At 44.4% G+C, this 17,577-nt stretch overlaps 1 protein-coding gene across 1 annotated transcript in view; it reads right to left on the bottom strand.

Annotated features, from left to right (window-relative positions):
* The window catches only part of LOC135510318 (collagen alpha-6(IV) chain-like), a 229,955-nt gene that overhangs the window by 33,371 nt on the left and 179,007 nt on the right, over nucleotides 1-17,577 (bottom strand). The window contains 9 exon segments of the mRNA XM_064931155.1: nucleotides 17-175; nucleotides 991-1,209; nucleotides 1,707-1,814; nucleotides 1,993-2,064; nucleotides 6,501-6,687; nucleotides 7,098-7,280; nucleotides 7,462-7,619; nucleotides 9,761-9,859; nucleotides 16,903-17,052. Coding sequence (XP_064787227.1) covers nucleotides 17-175; nucleotides 991-1,209; nucleotides 1,707-1,814; nucleotides 1,993-2,064; nucleotides 6,501-6,687; nucleotides 7,098-7,280; nucleotides 7,462-7,619; nucleotides 9,761-9,859; nucleotides 16,903-17,052 — 1,335 coding nt within the window.

Below are 17,577 nucleotides of genomic sequence, written 5' to 3'. Positions count from 1 at the left end.
GAGTTCCGACTCTCACCTGGAGGACCAGGAAATCCTTTGCTTCCGGCTGGTCCAGCAGGACCGGGAAATCCATTGCCTCTGTCTCCAGGAAGTCCGGGAAGACCTAGAGTTCCTGGGTAGCCATCCGTACCGCGCTCACCCTTAGCTCCGGGAATGCCCGACCGACCATCAAAACCTGGGATAATATGGGACACAAGGTAAAATACAGCAGGGCCCACAGGAACATACAGCACAGATAGACAGAGCCACATAGAAACATCCCCACAAAATAATATGTGAAGCATCAATGCGGCCATTTTAAAGGCTTTATGAAGGCTTTGAAGTTGTAGGTAGTTTAAAGCGTTTTCATAGAGAGACAGACAGACATACAGACAGACAGACAGACTAACTGTCACACCCTGATCTGTTTCACCTGTCCTTGTGCTTGTCTCCACCCCCCTTCAGCTGTCGTCCATCTTCCCCATTATCCCCTGTGTATTTCTACCTGTGTTTTCTGTCTGTCTGTGGCACTTCCTCTTGTTTGTTCAAGTCAAACAACGTTTTGTTTTTTGTCTCAGCTCCTGCTTTTCCGCAGTCTCTCTTTTCTCTCCCTCCTGGTTTTGACCCTTGCCTGTCCTGACTCTGAGCCCGCCTGCCTGACCTCTCTGACTGACCCTGAGCCTGCCTGCTGTCAGGTACCGTTGCCCCACCTCTGGTTTACGGACCCCTGTCTGTCCTGACTCTGAGCCCGCCTGCCTGACCTCTCTGACTGACCCTGAGCCTGCCTGCTGTCAGGTACCGTTGCCCCACCTCTGGTTTACGGACCCCTGCCTGCCCTCGTCTATTACCTGCCCCTGTTGGCTTAGTAAACGGTTCGACGTTGTCTGCATCTGGGTCTTACCTTCAAACATGATACAGACAGATAGATAGATGGCTGGTTACATAGATATTTTATTGGTTCCTGAAGGGATATTCATTAGATGATTAGGTAGTTATCATGCTGAGACCCACCTGATCCTCCGGGACGTCCTGATGCTCCTGGCTCTCCCTTGTCTCCTGGTCCTCCTGGGAACCCAGGTGTTCCAGGGAGCCCTGTTGAGGACCCCAGCACCTCCCCCGGCCGGCCCTTCCCCCCTGGCCGCCCCGGGAGCCCGTTCTTTCCTGGGGCCCCTGGACGACCCTCGCCTGGGATACCTGGGCCACCCGCATCTCCTCTGGGGCCAGGGAAACCTGGGAGGGAGGGAGGATGAGGATAGAGTTGGTTCAATTCCATACATCTTTACTTTCACTATTATTTATGGCATTTAGCAGACACTAAAGGCCATTCGTTGTTGGCAGAAATCAAAAGACTAAGTGGAAGTCATAGGAAAGTTCAGTCAGTTTAATTCAGCAAATATTTATTGTCAGTAATTGGCAGCAATTACAAAAGCCAGTCTAACCAGAAGTCATATACTATAAATATCAACAATGGACCATAGATATCAGTGGTCAGTGGATGGTCAGTTGATGGTCAGATGATGGTCAGTACAGGGTCAGTAGCGGGTCAGTAGATGGTCAGTAGAGGGTCAGTAGATGGTCAGTAGATGGTCAGTAGAGGATCAGTAGATGGTCAGTAGATGATCAGTAAATGATCAGTAGATGGTTAGTAGATGGTCATGTTGGAAAGGAAAAGAGTGGTGAATGGTGATAAGGTCAAATAGGAGGGGCAACAATAGCTGTGTTTTTACCTTGTGGCCCAGGCTGGCCCCCGTAACCTGGGTCTCCTCTCTCTCCCTTCCCTCCGTCAAAACCGGGCCGACCGGGACCCCCTGGGAAACCTGACTCGCCCTTGGGACCTACATACGCATGCGCGCACACACACACACACACACACACACACACACACACACACACACACACACACACACACACACACACACACACACACACAGATGTTGCCAACCTCTGTGTAAAAAATTATTGTGAAATGACAAAACAGGAAGTGTTGCCATGGTGATGAAGTCTGTTTGTTACCTAGTCTTCCAGGTATTCCAGGGAGGCCTGGGTTTCCATCCTCACCAGGTAGACGACATGGTAGCGTCAGCCCTAGTGACAGTCAGTCAGATCACGGTTAACACACACACACTGGAGTCAAGCCCTCTATGTCTCAGTAAAACTGGTACAATACCATCGGAAGATTATAGTACAGTCTAGCTTATACATCCATATTGGTCATCACTGTAACACATTACTGTTACTCGTTAAGGCTTCATGTTTGTTTATGGATTTGCATTGATGTGATAATGATTCTGTTAGATTATGGTGAGAATATAATGTCAGTGTGTTGATTTAAAAGTAGTAAGTCATTGATTAAACCAATGCTAATAGTTAAGGCCTGTTAAAAGTGATTCACATTTAGTCAGTTACTGAATGTCTTTTCTTTGGTATTAGTTGAATAATGTCATAAGGTCTGATTGGCTACCCGCCATCGTAATCCCCCCTCCAACTTGGTATTATTAAGGTCTGATTGGCTACCCGCCATCGTAGTCCCCCCTCCAACTTGGTATTATTAAGGTCTGATTGGCTACCCGCCATCGTAGTCCCTCCTCCAACTTGGTTAAGCACTTAGCAGAGGCAAAGCTTAATGCATGCACCAGCAACTCTGATTGGAGCAGAAGGAGTAAAGTAGTGCACTGCTAACTGCCACTGAAAGCTCCTAACCATGTGAACATTACGCTCCTAACCATGGGAACATTACAGTTTTTTTCGATTGCTAAACGACAGTGGACACAACTGGAGTCACATGTGCAAAACTCTAACTACAGTCTGCACAGCAGCAGTTCATGTGGACCAAACTCTAGTTCGTTTTTCATTGCTTGAACACAGTTTTCAAAACTCTACACACTTATCCCATGACTTTAACCACAACCTGCACAACACTGTGGATTTACAGCACTTTGTTCAAATGCTAACACACTGCTGTCAAAACTGTGAACCACACATTCAAAACGGAATAGATTTCAGCCTTGTGCCTTTCAAACACTGCTGATTGCAATTTCAGCTGAAAGGCTAAGCAGGTGTCTTGTTTTAGACTTGTTAGTGAACACACACACATATTACAGTATATATAGGTAGAGCTCAGAAAGACTCATTTTGTAAATGGAACAAGGAAGATGGGTTCGTGGAGGGAGAAGGGTGGCAGGGAGAAGGCGGATGCGTGGAGGAAGACAAAGAAGACAAAGAGCTGTTATTTCAGATGAAATAAGGGCTACACTTATAGACCATGTCGTGAACCATGGTCTCTCATTGAGAGAGGCAGGGTTGAGGGTGCAACCCAATCAGCAAAGATCCACAGTGGCATCTGTAATGAGAATTTTCCATCATACAAACAGGTGAGAGTTACATCCTTACAGTAAATGAAAACATTAAAGGAATCTATTTTGTATTGCAATTATAGAATATTTACACAGATATATATTACAGTAAGTTTGACTGTAAAATATATTTTTACAACAGGACCCAAAGGCTGCCCCCAACAGGGGGAAGAGGAAAAATATTTTCAGATGCGCAGGAAAATGCTATTGTTGACATGGTTGTTGTCAACAATGCAATAAAACTGCAGGAGATTCAAGATACAGTGCTGGCTGATAATGATATATTTGAAAATGTTAATTCTGTCAGCACAACAACTATTGCTCGAGTCCTAAAGAAACACCAAGTTACAATGAAACAGTTATACACTGTACCGTTCGAGAGAAACAGTGAACGGGTAAAAGAGCAAAGATACCAATATGTCCTGTGTGGCTCAGTCGGTAGAGCATGGCGCTTGCAACGCCAAGCGTCGTGGGTTCGTTTCCCACTGGGGCCACCCATATGCAAAAGTAGTGGCCCCAGCCGACTTGTAAGTCGCTTTGGACAAAAGCGTCTGCTAAATGGGATATATATATGGGAACATTAAGCTCCTAACCATGTGAACATTAAGCTCCTAAACATGTGAACATTAAGCTCCTAACCATGTGAACATTAAGCTCCTAACCATGTGAACATTAAGCTCCTAAACATGTGAACATTAAGCTCCTAACCATGTGAACATTAAGCTCCTAACCATGGGAACATTAAGCTCCTAACCATGTGAACATTAAGCTCCTAAACATGTGAACATTAAGCTCCTAACCATGTGAACATTAAGCTCCTAACCATGGGAACATTAAGCTCCTAAACATGGGAACATTAAGCTCCTAACCATGTGAACATTAAGCTCCTAAACATGTGAACATTAAGCTCCTAACCATGTGAACATTAAGCTCCTAACCATGGGAACATTAAGCTCCTAACCATGTGAACATTAAGCTCCAAACCATTTTCTGACAGACTAAGAGAGATGTAGCTCGGACCTGGTAACTCAACACTGGTCAACATGTCCATCATCAAGTGTCAATCATCAACTGAGTCAAGCCCAATGGAATCCCAATCATGTGGTGCATCAAGGAGTTTCCATCTGTGACATTATGAACAAACGGTGGACACGTTGAGTAAACACAACCTCAGTGTCCTTTCTGTGCCATGACAAGGTTCAAATGAGCAGTTGGGATGTTTCATTCAAACAGTGACCACTGGATTATCTAGTATCTCCTGAGCCACAGGTACAGTGCACAGTACCGTGGCCAACTGTCTGTCATCCATTTTGACACCAAAAATGTTCCATGACAATGACATTCCATCTGAGAATGGAATCCTATTGTCTTGGAACTCTCAGTGGCAAAATGGCTGCCATCGAAACTGAATCTCAAACAGAGTTGCCCTAAAAGACTGTATCTAGGGCTCGGGTTTCTGTCCAGGGCAGTTCTCTTTAGCTTCTCATCTCCCTCTGCGTCATTAACCCCCTCCTGCCCACAGCTGTCACCTGGTCAGACAAACATGCACAGGATCAGAGAGATGAAGGGATGAAAATAGAGAGAAGAAGAGGGGGAAGAAAGAAAAGAGAGAGAAATAAAGAAAGATAGAAAGAAAGTAAGAGAGATACTGGGAGGACAGGACGGTAGAAGGCAAGCCAATTAAGGTCATTCATTTGCATATAGTCAAGCCAATCAATACATAAGCCAAATAAAATAATTAAATCAAACAATCAGCAAATCAGAGGTTAGAGATTCAGCTCATTCAGTTAAGGTATAAGCAAAATAAAAATCATTCTGAGATGTTGGGCCAAGTTTATTGTTTTCCGGAAGAGGAGAGAAATAGAGGGAGAAAGTGATATTATCAAAATGATGTAGCTACTGTTTATAGTAACTTAATTAAACTACAACAAAAAATATATTACTTATGTATTTGCATTGCATCTTTTTCTCTCTCTCTTTTCAGAAGAGAATAACATGTTGTATTCAAAATAACGTTTAGCATTAGCTTTATTGTGTCAGAAAACTTAAGCAACAGTCACACACACGTTCATTCATATGAGTAGCAAAAAGTTGTTGGGTTTTGTGTTGTTCAGTCTCAGAGAAGAGTCAGCTAGCGAGTAAAATTTGAGTCCAATGGTGTTTCTTTATTGCTTTTATAAATACGGTGTCCATATTAAGCAATCCGAATTCTTCAGCAGGACTCCATATTAGGACATCTTAATGTTTCAGCAGGACTCCATATTAGGACATCCCAATGTTTCAGCAGGACTCCATATTAGGACATCCTAATGTTTCAGCAGGACTCCATATTAGGACATCCTAATGTTTCAGCAGGACTCCATATTAGGACATCTTAATGTTTCAGCAGGACTCCATATTAGGACATCCTAATGTTTCAGCAGGACTCCATATTAGGACATCCTAATGTTTCAGCAGGACTCCATATTAGGACATCTTAATGTTTCAGCAGGACTCCATATTAGGACATCCTAATGTTTCAGCAGGACTCCATATTAGGACATCCCAATGTTTCAGCAGGACTCCTGTAATTGTGATCAGGTATTGTCTCCTGAACACTTAGTCTAAATGATCATTACATTAACATCCAACTTGTTTTCCTTTTTCCCAAAACATATCAGTTTCTCTCTCCTCTGAGATTGAAGAATCACAGCACAGTAGTAGCATAATCACAGCAAATGAATTACTGTTGATCTGTGTGAATCGATTAAGCAGCGAGCTAGAGGAAGGATAAGCACATTAATGACGCTCATTAATAAACCCTCCAACTGCCTGAAAGGGAATGAACGTTGGGAGGAGAACCGTGTAGATGTCGCAAGCTGCGAGAATGGCTCCTTATTGTTCTGTATGTTCCAATTATGCTGCTTTTCTTTGTACCTGTAGTTTATGGTTGGCTGTGGTACAGAAATACGTTGTGTTGTTCACACAATGGGAGGTAAGAGTGACTCTTAGGAGTCGATCTGTTAGACAGTTTGTATGGACTATACAGTTCTCCTGTGGAGAGAATAGGAGGTACTGTATGTGCGGAAGGCACATTTCACTTGAATGCATTCAGCTGTACAACTGACCAATTATCCCCCTTTCCCTCTCTCCCTCTCTCCTTCATTGGGTGTCTGCAGTGGCACATACCTGGAGGGCCAGGTAAACCAGGTTGCCCTGGTAACCCCGCAAAGCCCGAGTCGCCTGGAAACCCACGGGAGCCGACGGAACCCTGGTAGCCAATCCCGTTCTCTCCAGGTTCACCGGCGCGACCTTTGGCGCCTGAGATCCCTGGGAATCCTCTCTCTCCAATGGTTCCATAGCCATCAACATCAGCCTGAGGAGAGGATCATGTCTGTTGAAAGGGATACTTGGGGATGTTGGCAATGAGACCCTTTATCTACTTCCCCAGAGTCAGATGAACACGCGGAAACCATCCTTATGTCTCTGTGTGCAGTTTGAAGGAAGTTGTTAACAAGCGCTAACACAATTGCTAATTAGCGTTAGCCCAATGACTGGAAGTCTATGGTTACCTGCTAGCAGCATTGGCTCACCATACCTCTAACTTATTTTATACTGGACACAGACATAATAATGTCAGTGTGTGTGTGTGTGTGTGTGTGTGTGTGTGTGTGTATATGTATGTGTGTGTGTGTGTATATATGTGTGTGTGTGTGTGTGTGTGTGTGTGTGTGTGTGTGTGTGTGTGTGTGTGTGTGTGTGTGTGTGTGTGTGTGTGTGACTCACAGGAGGCCCAGGCTGTCCGGGGGACCCAGGAAGTCCGTCTCTCCCGGGTCGGCCCATGTTTCCAGGGGGCCCTCGAAGGCCCTGGGCCCCTTGTTCACCCTGGATCCCTCCGCTGAACGTGGGGTAGAAGGAGGCACCCTTTTCTCCTTTACGCCCGAAGAAACCCCTCTCGCCCACACGGCCCTGAGGTGAGAAGAAGAGGTGTTATCATCACACAGTTTGTCAGTATACCTCAGATTTGTAAACTCATTAGTGTACACTATCATAGTTTGAGAATTGTAAACATTGAACAGAGGAAAGAGAGTAGACAACTGCTTCATTTTTAAAACTTATTTGGAGAACATTTTGGTCACTGGAAACTTACAGGTGTTCCTGGTTGTCCTCCGAAACCGGGTATGCCTGGGTCTCCGCTTTCGCCCTTCCTGCCGAAGGCACCAGGTCTTCCATCAGACCCAGGAGCCCCCGGGGCCCCCACCCCACCCGTGGTGCCTCCTCCCAGGCAGTTACAGTCACCCAGTTCCCCTGGACCACAGAGGAAGGTGGAGGTAAGGAGTTTAGGATCGAGATGTAGAAAAGCTTTATTGTCCCGATGTCGGGCTATTTGATTTGTAACTTTATGAAAACACACCTAAGAGGTGTTGGAAAGGAATTGGGTTTGAGAGTTATAGTGTAAAATGGCTGTACAGATGTCTGAGCACGTACTGTGTGTATGTGAGTTTGCGTGTGTGTATGCGCCTTTGTGTGTGTGTGCATGATTGTGTGTGTGCGTGTGTGTGTGTGTGTGTGTGTTACTTCTAGGTTAGACATCTGCAATGCTCTACTTTCTGGCTACCCGGATAAAGAACTAAATAAACTTCAGTTAGTGCTAAATACGGCTATTAGAATCCTGACTAAAACCCCAAAATTTGATCATATTACTTCAGTGCTAGCCTCCCTACACAGGCTTCCTGTCAAGGCAAGGGCTGATTTCACAGTTTTACTGCTAACCTACAAAGCATTACATAGGCTTGCTCCTACCTATCTTTCCGATAAGCTCCTGCCGTACATACCTACACGTACGCTACGGACACAAGACGCAGGCCTTCTTATTGTCCTTAGAATTTCTACGCAAACAGCTGGAGGCAGGGCTTTCTCCTATAGAGCTCCATTTTTATGGAATGGTCTGCCTACCCATGTGAGAGACGCAGACTCGGTCTCAACCTTTAAGTCTTTACTGAAGACTCATCTCTTAAGTGGGTCATATGATTGAGTGTAGTCTGGCCCAGGAGTGTGAAGGTGAACGGAAAGGCTCTGGAGCAACGAACCTCCCTTGCTGTCTCTGCCTGGTCGGTTCCCCTCTTTCCACTGGGATTCTCTGCCTCTAACCCTATTACAGGAGCTGAGTCACTGGCTTACTGGTGCTCTTTCATACCGTCCCTAGGAGGGGTGCGTCACTTGAGTGGGTTGAGTCACTGACGTGATCTTCCTGTCTGGGTTGGCGCCCCCCCTTGGGTTGTGCCGTGGCGGAGATCTTTGTGGGCTATACTCGGTCTTGTCTCAGGATGGTAAAGTTGGTGGTTGAAGAAATCCCTCTAGTGGTGTGGGGGCTGTGCTTTGGCAAAGTGGGTGGGGTTATATCCTGCCTGTTTGGCCCTGTCCGGGGGTATCATCGGATGGGGCCACAGTGTCTCCTGACCCCCCCTGTCTCAGCTTCTAGTATTTATGCTGCAGTAGTTTATGTGTCGGGGGGCTGGGGTCAGTATGTTATATCCGGAGTACTTCTCCTGTCTTATCTAGTGTCCTGTGTGAATTTCAGTATTCTCTCTCTAATCTCTCTCTCTCTCTCTCTCTCTCTCTCTCTCTCTCTCTCTCTCTCTCTCTCTCTCTCTCACGGAAGATCCGAGCCCTAGGACCATGCCTCAGGACTACCTGGCATGATGACTCCTTGCTGTCCCCAGTCCACCTGGCCGTAATGCTGCTCCAGTTTCAACTGTTTTGCCTGCGGCTATGGAACCATGACCTGTTCACTGGACTTGCTACCTGTCCCAGATCTGCTGTTTTCAACTGTGTGTGTGTATGTATGTGTGTGTGTGTGTGTGTAACCGATGTGAAATGGCTAGCTGGTTAGCGGTGGTGCGCGCTAATAGCGTTTCAATCGGTGAGGTCACTTGCTCTGAGACCTTAAAGTAGTTGTTCCTCTTGCTCTGCAAGGGCTGTGGCTTTTGTGGCGTGATGGGTAACGATGCTTCGTGGGTATCAGTTGTCTGTGTGTGCAGAGGGTCCCTGGTTTGAGCCCGGGTTTGGGTGAGGGAATGGACGAAAGCTATACTGTTACATTGATGCTGTTGACCCGGATCATTGGTTGCTGCGGAAAAGGAGGAGGTCAAAAGGGGGTGTGTGTAACCAATGTGAAATGGCTAATTAGCGGTGGTGCGCGCTAATAGCGTTTCAATCGGTGACTTCACTTGCTCTGAGACCTTAAAATAGTTGTTCCCCTTGCTTTTGTGGCGTGATGGGTTATGATGCTTCGGGGGTGGCTGTTGTTGATGTGTATAGAGGGTCCCTGGTTCAAGCCCAGGTAGGGGCGAGGAGAGGGACGGAAGCTATACTGGTGTGTGTGTGTGTGTGTGTGTGTGCAGTTGATATGGACAGTGTGTGTGTGTGCGTGCAATAGGAAGTCTTACCTTTGGGTCCTTTGTATCCACTGGCTCCAGGTGGTCCCTGGCCTCCTGGTCGTCCTGGCGCTCCTGGTAGATTGTCAAACCTGCCGGGCTGGATGCTGACTGAAACACACACACACACAAACTTGACCTCTCACATAGAAACTCTGTTTATTTGGTCTGTTAGTTTGCTCATATGTAATATGATGGGTTGGTCAATCTTTTGGACAAAACCAGGGGCGCAACTTTGGTTTATAAGGGGGGGGGGGGGGGGTCATAATTATAATTATTTTTAAAAATGTATTCAGTCGGATAAACACTCCAAACAGCCGACCGCTCAGAAGTGTCCGCATGGTCCTAAAGCACACGGTTGTCTTGTTTTGTATCACATTCCAATGATAAACCTGGGGGGGGAAACATTTATGCCCCCCCCCATCCCCAGTGATAGTTTTATTTCATTTATTTTATTTATGTCACCTTTATTTAACCAGGTAGGCTAGTGGAGAACAAGTTCTCATTTACAACTGCGACCTGGCCAAGATAAAACAAAGCAGCTCGACACATACAACAACACAGAGTTACACATGGAATAAACAAACATACAGTCAATAATACAGTAGAAAAATCTATATACAGTGTGTGCAGATGAGGTAGGATAAGGGAGGTAAGGCAATAAATAGGCCATAGAGGCTAAATAATTACAATTTAGCATAAACACTGGAATGGTAAGATGTGCAGAAGATGAATGTGCAAGTTGAGATATTGGGGTGCAAAGGAGCAAGATAAATAAATAAATACAGTATGGGGATGAGGTAGATTGGATGGGCTGTTTACAGATGAGCTATGTACAGGTGCAGTGATCTGTGAGCTGCTCTGACAGCTGGTGCTTAAAGCTAGTGAGGGAGGTAAGAGTCTCCAGCTTCAGAGAATTTTGCAGTTCGTTCCAGTCATTGGCAGCAGAGAACTGGAAGGAGAGGCGGCCAAAGGAAGAATTGGCTTTGGGGGTAACCAGTGAGATATACCTGCTGGAGCACGTGCTACGGGTGGGTGCTGCTATGGTAACCAGTGAGCTGAGATAAGGCGGGGTTTTACCTAGCAGAGACTTGTAGTTGACCTGGAGCCTGTGGGTTTTGCGACGATTATGAAGCGAGGTCCAGCCAACAAGATCATACAGGTCGCAGTTGTGTGTAGTATATGGGGCTTTGGTGACAAAACGGTTGGCACTGTGATAGACTGCATCCAATTTGTTGAGTAGAGTGTTGGAGGCTATTTTGTAAATGAAGTCGAGGATCGGTAGGACAGTCAGTTTTACGAGGGTATATTTGGCAGCATGAGTGAAGGATGCTTTGTTACGAAATAGGAAGCCGATTCTAGATTTAATTTTGGATTGGAGATGCTTAATGTGAGTCTGGAAGGAGAGTTTACAGTCTAACCAGACACCTAGGTATTTGTAGTTGTCCACATATTCCAAGTCAGAGCCGCCCAGAGTCGTGATGCTGGACAGGCGGGCAGGTGCGGGCAGCGATCGGTTGAAGAGCATGCATTTAGTTTGACTTGCATTTAAAAGCAGTTGTGAGGCCACGGAGGGAGAGTTGTATGGCATTGAAGCTCATCTGGAGGTTAGTGTCCAAACGAAGGACCAGAGGTATGCAGAATGGTGTCGTATGCGTAGAGGTGGATCAAAGAATCACCAGCAGCGAGAGCGACATCATTGATGCATACAGAGAAGAGTCGGCCTGAGAATTTAACCCTGTGGCAACCCCATAGAGACAGCCAGAAGTTGCCCCACTGCGTTCTGTCTGCCTCTGTTCAAAGTATGAAACCTTTACCCACTGTTGTTCATCTTCATTTGTAGCAAAGATATTATCTGAAAATGTCTCTCCCCTATGTCAGAGAAAAAGATATCTCTGTACCCTATGTCAGAGCAAAAGATATCTCTGTCCCCTATGTCAGAGCAATAGATATCTCTGTCCCCTATGTCAGAGCAATAGATATCGCTGTCCCCTATGTCAGAGCAATAGATATCTCTCTCCCCTATGTCAGAGCAATAGATATCTCTCTCCCCTATGTCAGAGCAATAGATATCTCTGTCCCCTATGTCAGAGCAATAGATATCTCTCTCTCCTATGTCAGAGCAATAGATATCTCTCTCTCCTATGTCAGAGCAATAGATATCTCTCTCCCCTATGTCAGAGCAATAGATATCTATGTCCCCTATGTCAGAGCAATAGATATCTATGTCCCCTATGTCAGAGCAATAGATATCTCTGTCCTCTATGTCAGAGCAATAGATATCTCTGTCCCCTATGTCAGAGCAATAGATATCTCTGTCCCCTATGTCAGAGCAATAGATATCTCTGTCCCCTATGTCAGAGCAATATATATCTCTGTCCCCTATGTCAGAGCAATAGATATCTCTGTCCCCTATGTCAGAGCAATAGATATCTCTGTCCCCTATGTTAGAGCAATAGATATCTCTGTCCCCTATGTCAGAGCAATAGATATCTCTGTCCCCTATGTCAGAGCAATAGATATCTCTGTCCCCTATGTCAGAGCAATAGATATCTCTGTCTCCTATGTCAGAGCAATAGATATCTCTGTCTCCTATGTCAGAGCAATAGATATCTCTGTCTCCTATGTCAGAGCAATAGATATCTCTCTCCCCTATGTCAGAGCAATAGATATCTCTGTCCCCTATGTCAGAGCAATAGATATCTCTGTCCCCTATGTCAGAGCAATAGATATCTCTGTCCTCTATGTCAGAGCAATAGATATCTCTGTCCTCTATGTCAGAGCAATAGATATCTCTGTCCCCTATGTCAGAGCAATAGATATCTCTGTCCCCTATGTCAGAGCAATAGATATCTCTCTCCCCTATGTCAGAGCAATAGATATCTCTCTCCCCTATGTCAGAGCAATATATATCTCTGTCCCCTATGTCAGAGCAATAGATATCTATGTCCCCTATGTCAGAGCAATAGATATCTATGTCCCCTATGTCAGAGCAATAGATATCTCTGTCCCCTATGTCAGAGCAATAGATATCTATGTCCCCTATGTCAGAGCAATAGATATCTCTGTCTCCTATGTCAGAGCAATAGATATCTCTGTCTCCTATGTCAGAGCAATAGATATCTCTGTCCCCTATGTCAGAGCAATAGATATCTCTGTCCCCTATGTCAGAGCAATAGATATCTCTGTCTCCTATCTCAGAGCAATAGATATCTCTGTCCCCTATGTCAGAGCAATAGATATCTCTGTCCCCTATGTCAGAGCAATAGATATCTCTGTCCCCTATGTCAGAGCAATAGATATCTCTGTCCCCTATGTCAGAGCAATAGATATCTCTGTCTCCTATGTCAGAGCAATAGATATCTCTGTCCCCTATGTCAGAGAAATATATATCTCTGTCCCCTATGTCAGAGCAATAGATATCTCTGTCCCCTATGTCAGAGCAATAGATATCTCTGTCTCCTATGTCAGAGCAATAGATATCTCTGTCTCCTATGTCAGAGCAATAGATATCTCTGTCCCCTATGTCAGAGCAATAGATATCTCTGTCCCCTATGTCAGAGCAATAGATATCTCTGTCCCCTATGTCAGAGCAATAGATATCTCTGTCCCCTATGTCAGAGCAATAGATATCTCTGTCCCCTATGTCAGAGCAATAGATATCTCTGTCCCCTATGTCAGAGCAATAGATATCTCTGTCCCCTATGTCAGAGCAATATATATCTCTGTCCCCTATGTCAGAGCAATAGATATCTCTGTCTCCTATGTCAGAGCAATAGATATCTCTGTCCCCTATGTCAGAGCAATAGATATCTCTGTCCCCTATGTCAGAGCAATAGATATCTCTGTCCCCTATGTCAGAGCAATAGATATCTCTGTCCCCTATGTCAGAGCAATAGATATCTCTCTCCCCTATGTCAGAGCAATAGATATATCTGTCCCCTATGTCAGAGAATAGATATCTCTGTCCCCTATGTCAGAGCAAAAGATATCTATGTCCCCTATGTCAGAGCAATAGATATCTCTGTCCCCTATGTCAGAGCAATAGATATCTCTGTCTCCTATGTCAGAGCAATAGATATCTCTGTCCCCTATGTCAGAGCAATAGATATCTCTGTCCCCTATATCAGAGCAAAAGATATCTCTGTCCCCTATGTCAGAGCAATAGATATCTCTGTCCCCTATGTCAGAGCAATAGATATCTCTGTCTCCTATGTCAGAGCAATAGATATCTCTCTCCCCTATGTCAGAGCAATAGATATCTCTGTCCCCTATGTCAGAGCAATAGATATCTCTGTCCCCTATGTCAGAGCAATAGATATCTCTGTCCCCTATGTCAGAGCAATAGATATCGCTGTCTCCTATGTCAGAGCAATAGATATCTATAGATATCCCCGAACCTCGAAAGTAAAAATCTGTTCATTGAAATTAAGAATGTTTTCTTAACTGACTTGCTTAGTTAAATAAAGGTCAATGTTTTTAAAAAAGAGCCATAGATAGCTCTCTCCACTATATCAGAGCAATATATATCTATATACCATTAACACTATGTGCATACTATATGTATTGTATATCTATGGTCCTGCGTTCAGATGGGGAGGGAGACACCTAGTGGTGAAATGTGAGAAAGCATATTGGATTTGAGTGACCAGCTCCACTTACAGGTGTTAGTAAACAGTGTCCTGACTGTCAGTTTACATTAGAACCATGCATATACATGTAGTCGGCTTGGAAAACTTGATTTAGTCTTATTTTGGGTTTGTTTGTTTTGGTGGACTGAATGTTTCCATGGTAACAGCAACATCCCCACTCTGGTGGTCGGACGCACTACCTTTTCGGGAATGCTAATGTACAGTGTTTGGCCCGAACACGGAACCCAAACCGGCTGCGCGCGTGCGCCATCGTGCATTAATTAATTTTGTCCACCCACACCAAACGAGATCACGACGCGCAGATTAAAATATCAAAACAAACCTGATACAGGTATTTGTGGATGACATAATGAATGGTAGTGATACAGGTATATGTGGATGACATAATGAATGGTAGTGATACAGGTATATGTGGATGACATAATGAATGGTAGTGATACAGGTATATGTGGATGACATAATGAATGGTAGTGATACAGGTATATGTGGATGACATAATGAATGGTAGTGATACAGGTATATGTGGATGACATAATGAATGGTAGTGATACAGGTATATGTGGATGACATAATGAATGGTAGTGATACAGGTATATGTGGATGACATAATGAATGGTAGTGATACAGGTATATGTGGATGACATAATGAATGGTAGTGATACAGGTATGTGTGGATGACATAATGAATGGTAGTGATACAGGTATATGTGGATGACATAATGAATGGTAGTGATACAGGTATATGTGGATGACATAATGAATGGTAGTGATACAGGTATATGTGGATGACATAATGAATGGTAGTGATACAGGTATTTGTGGATGACATAATGAATGGTAGTGATACAGGTATATGTGGATGACATAATGAATGGTAGTGATACAGGTATGTGTGGATGACATAATGAATGGTAGTGATACAGGTATATGTGGATGACATAATGAATGGTAGTGATACAGGTATATGTGGATGACATAATGAATGGTAGTGATACAGGTATTTGTGGATGACATAATGAATGGTAGTGATACAGGTATTTGTGGATGACATAATGAATGGTAGTGATACAGGTATATGTGGATGACATAATGAATGGTAGTGATACAGGTATATGTGGATGACATAATGAATGGTAGTGATACAGGTATATGTGGATGACATAATGAATGGTAGTGATACAGGTATATGTGGATGACATAATGAATGGTAGTGATACAGGTATATGTGGATGACATAATGAATGGTAGTGATACAGGTATATGTGGATGACATAATGAATGGTAGTGATACAGGTATATGTGGATGACATAATGAATGGTAGTGATACAGGTATATGTGGATGACATAATGAATGGTAGTGATACAGGTATATGTGGATGACATAATGAATGGTAGTGATACAGGTATGTGTGGATGACATAATGAATGGTAGTGATACAGGTATATGTGGATGACATAATGAATGGTAGTGATACAGGTATATGTGGATGACATAATGAATGGTAGTGATACAGGTATATGTGGATGACATAATGAATGGTAGTGATACAGGTATATGTGGATGACATAATGAATGGTAGTGATACAGGTATATGTGGATGACATAATGAATGGTAGTGATACAGGTATGTGTGGATGACATAATGAATGGTAGTGATACAGGTATATGTGGATGACATAATGAATGGTAGTGATACAGGTATATGTGGATGACATAATGAATGGTAGTGATACAGGTATATGTGGATGACATAATGAATGGTAGTGATACAGGTATTTGTGGATGACATAATGAATGGTAGTGATACAGGTATATGGATGACATAATGAATGGTAGTGATAACAGGTATGTGTGGATGACATAATGAATGGTAGTGATACAGGTATATGTGGATGACATAATGAATGGTAGTGATACAGGTATATGTGGATGACATAATGAATGGTAGTGATACAGGTATTTGTGGATGACATAATGAATGGTAGTGATACAGGTATTTGTGGATGACATAATGAATGGTAGTGATACAGGTATATGTGGATGACATAATGAATGGTAGTGATACAGGTATTTGTGGATGACATAATGAATGGTAGTGATACAGGTATTTGTGGATGACATAATGAATGGTAGTGATACAGGTATTTGTGGATGACATAATGAATGGTAGTGATACAGGTATATGTGGATGACATAATGAATGGTAGTGATACAGGTATTTGTGGATGACATAATGAATGGTAGTGATACAGGTATTTGTGGATGACATAATGAATGGTAGTGATACAGGTATATGTGGATGACATAATGAATGGTAGTGATACAGGTATTTGTGGATGACATAATGAATGGTAGTGATATGAATGATAGTGACAGGTATTTGGAGGGATGTAAAACATTTAGTAATATGGGGAGAGGATTGTTGATTTTGCAAAACATTTTGTGATCGCAGAATTGCAAAAGTCTGGTTGGACTTGATTGCTGGGAAGCCGTAACGTACCAGATCTGCCTGGTGGTCCGGGAGGTCCGGGGGGTCCTGGTAATCCCGGTCCTCCTGGTAGGCCCTCAGGGCCGTAGCTCTGTCTGCCGGGGTTACCCCTCTCTCCCTTAGGTCCTAAGGTGCCAGGGAACCCTGGGCTGCCCCCTCGACCTTGGGAGATGGAAGAGAGAGGAGGAGAGAAGAGAGGAGGAGGGAGGAGATGACAGGAGAGGAGGAGAGAGGAGAGGAGAGAGGAGGAGAGAGGAGGTGGGAGGAGATGACAGGAGAGGAGGAGAGAGGAGAGGAGAGAGGAGGAGAGAGGAGAGAAGAGAGGAGGAGGGAGGAGTTGACAGGAGAGGAGGAGAGAGGAGGAGAGAGGAGAGAAGAGAGGAAGTGGGAGGAGATGACAGGAGAGGAGGAGAAAGGAGAGGAGAGAGGAGGAGAGAGGAGAGAAGAGAGGAGGAGGGAGGAGATGACAGGAGAGGAGGAGAGAGGAGAGGAGAGAGGAGGAGAGAGGAGAGAAGAGAGGAGGAGGGAGGAGATGACAGGAGAGGAGGAGAGAGGAGAGGAGAGAGGAGGAGAGAGGAGGAGGGAGGAGAAGACAGGAGAGGAGGAGAGAGGAGAGGAGAGAGAGGAGGAGAGGAGAGAGGAGGAGGGAGGAGATGACAGGAGAGGAGGAGAGAGGAGAGGAGAGAG

The sequence above is a fragment of the Oncorhynchus masou genome, chromosome 23, assembly GCF_036934945.1.
Source record: "Oncorhynchus masou masou isolate Uvic2021 chromosome 23, UVic_Omas_1.1, whole genome shotgun sequence".
NCBI lineage: Eukaryota > Metazoa > Chordata > Actinopteri > Salmoniformes > Salmonidae > Oncorhynchus > Oncorhynchus masou.
The sequence above is the reverse complement of the archived record's forward strand: the minus strand, read 5'-3'. Positions and strand labels throughout refer to the sequence as shown.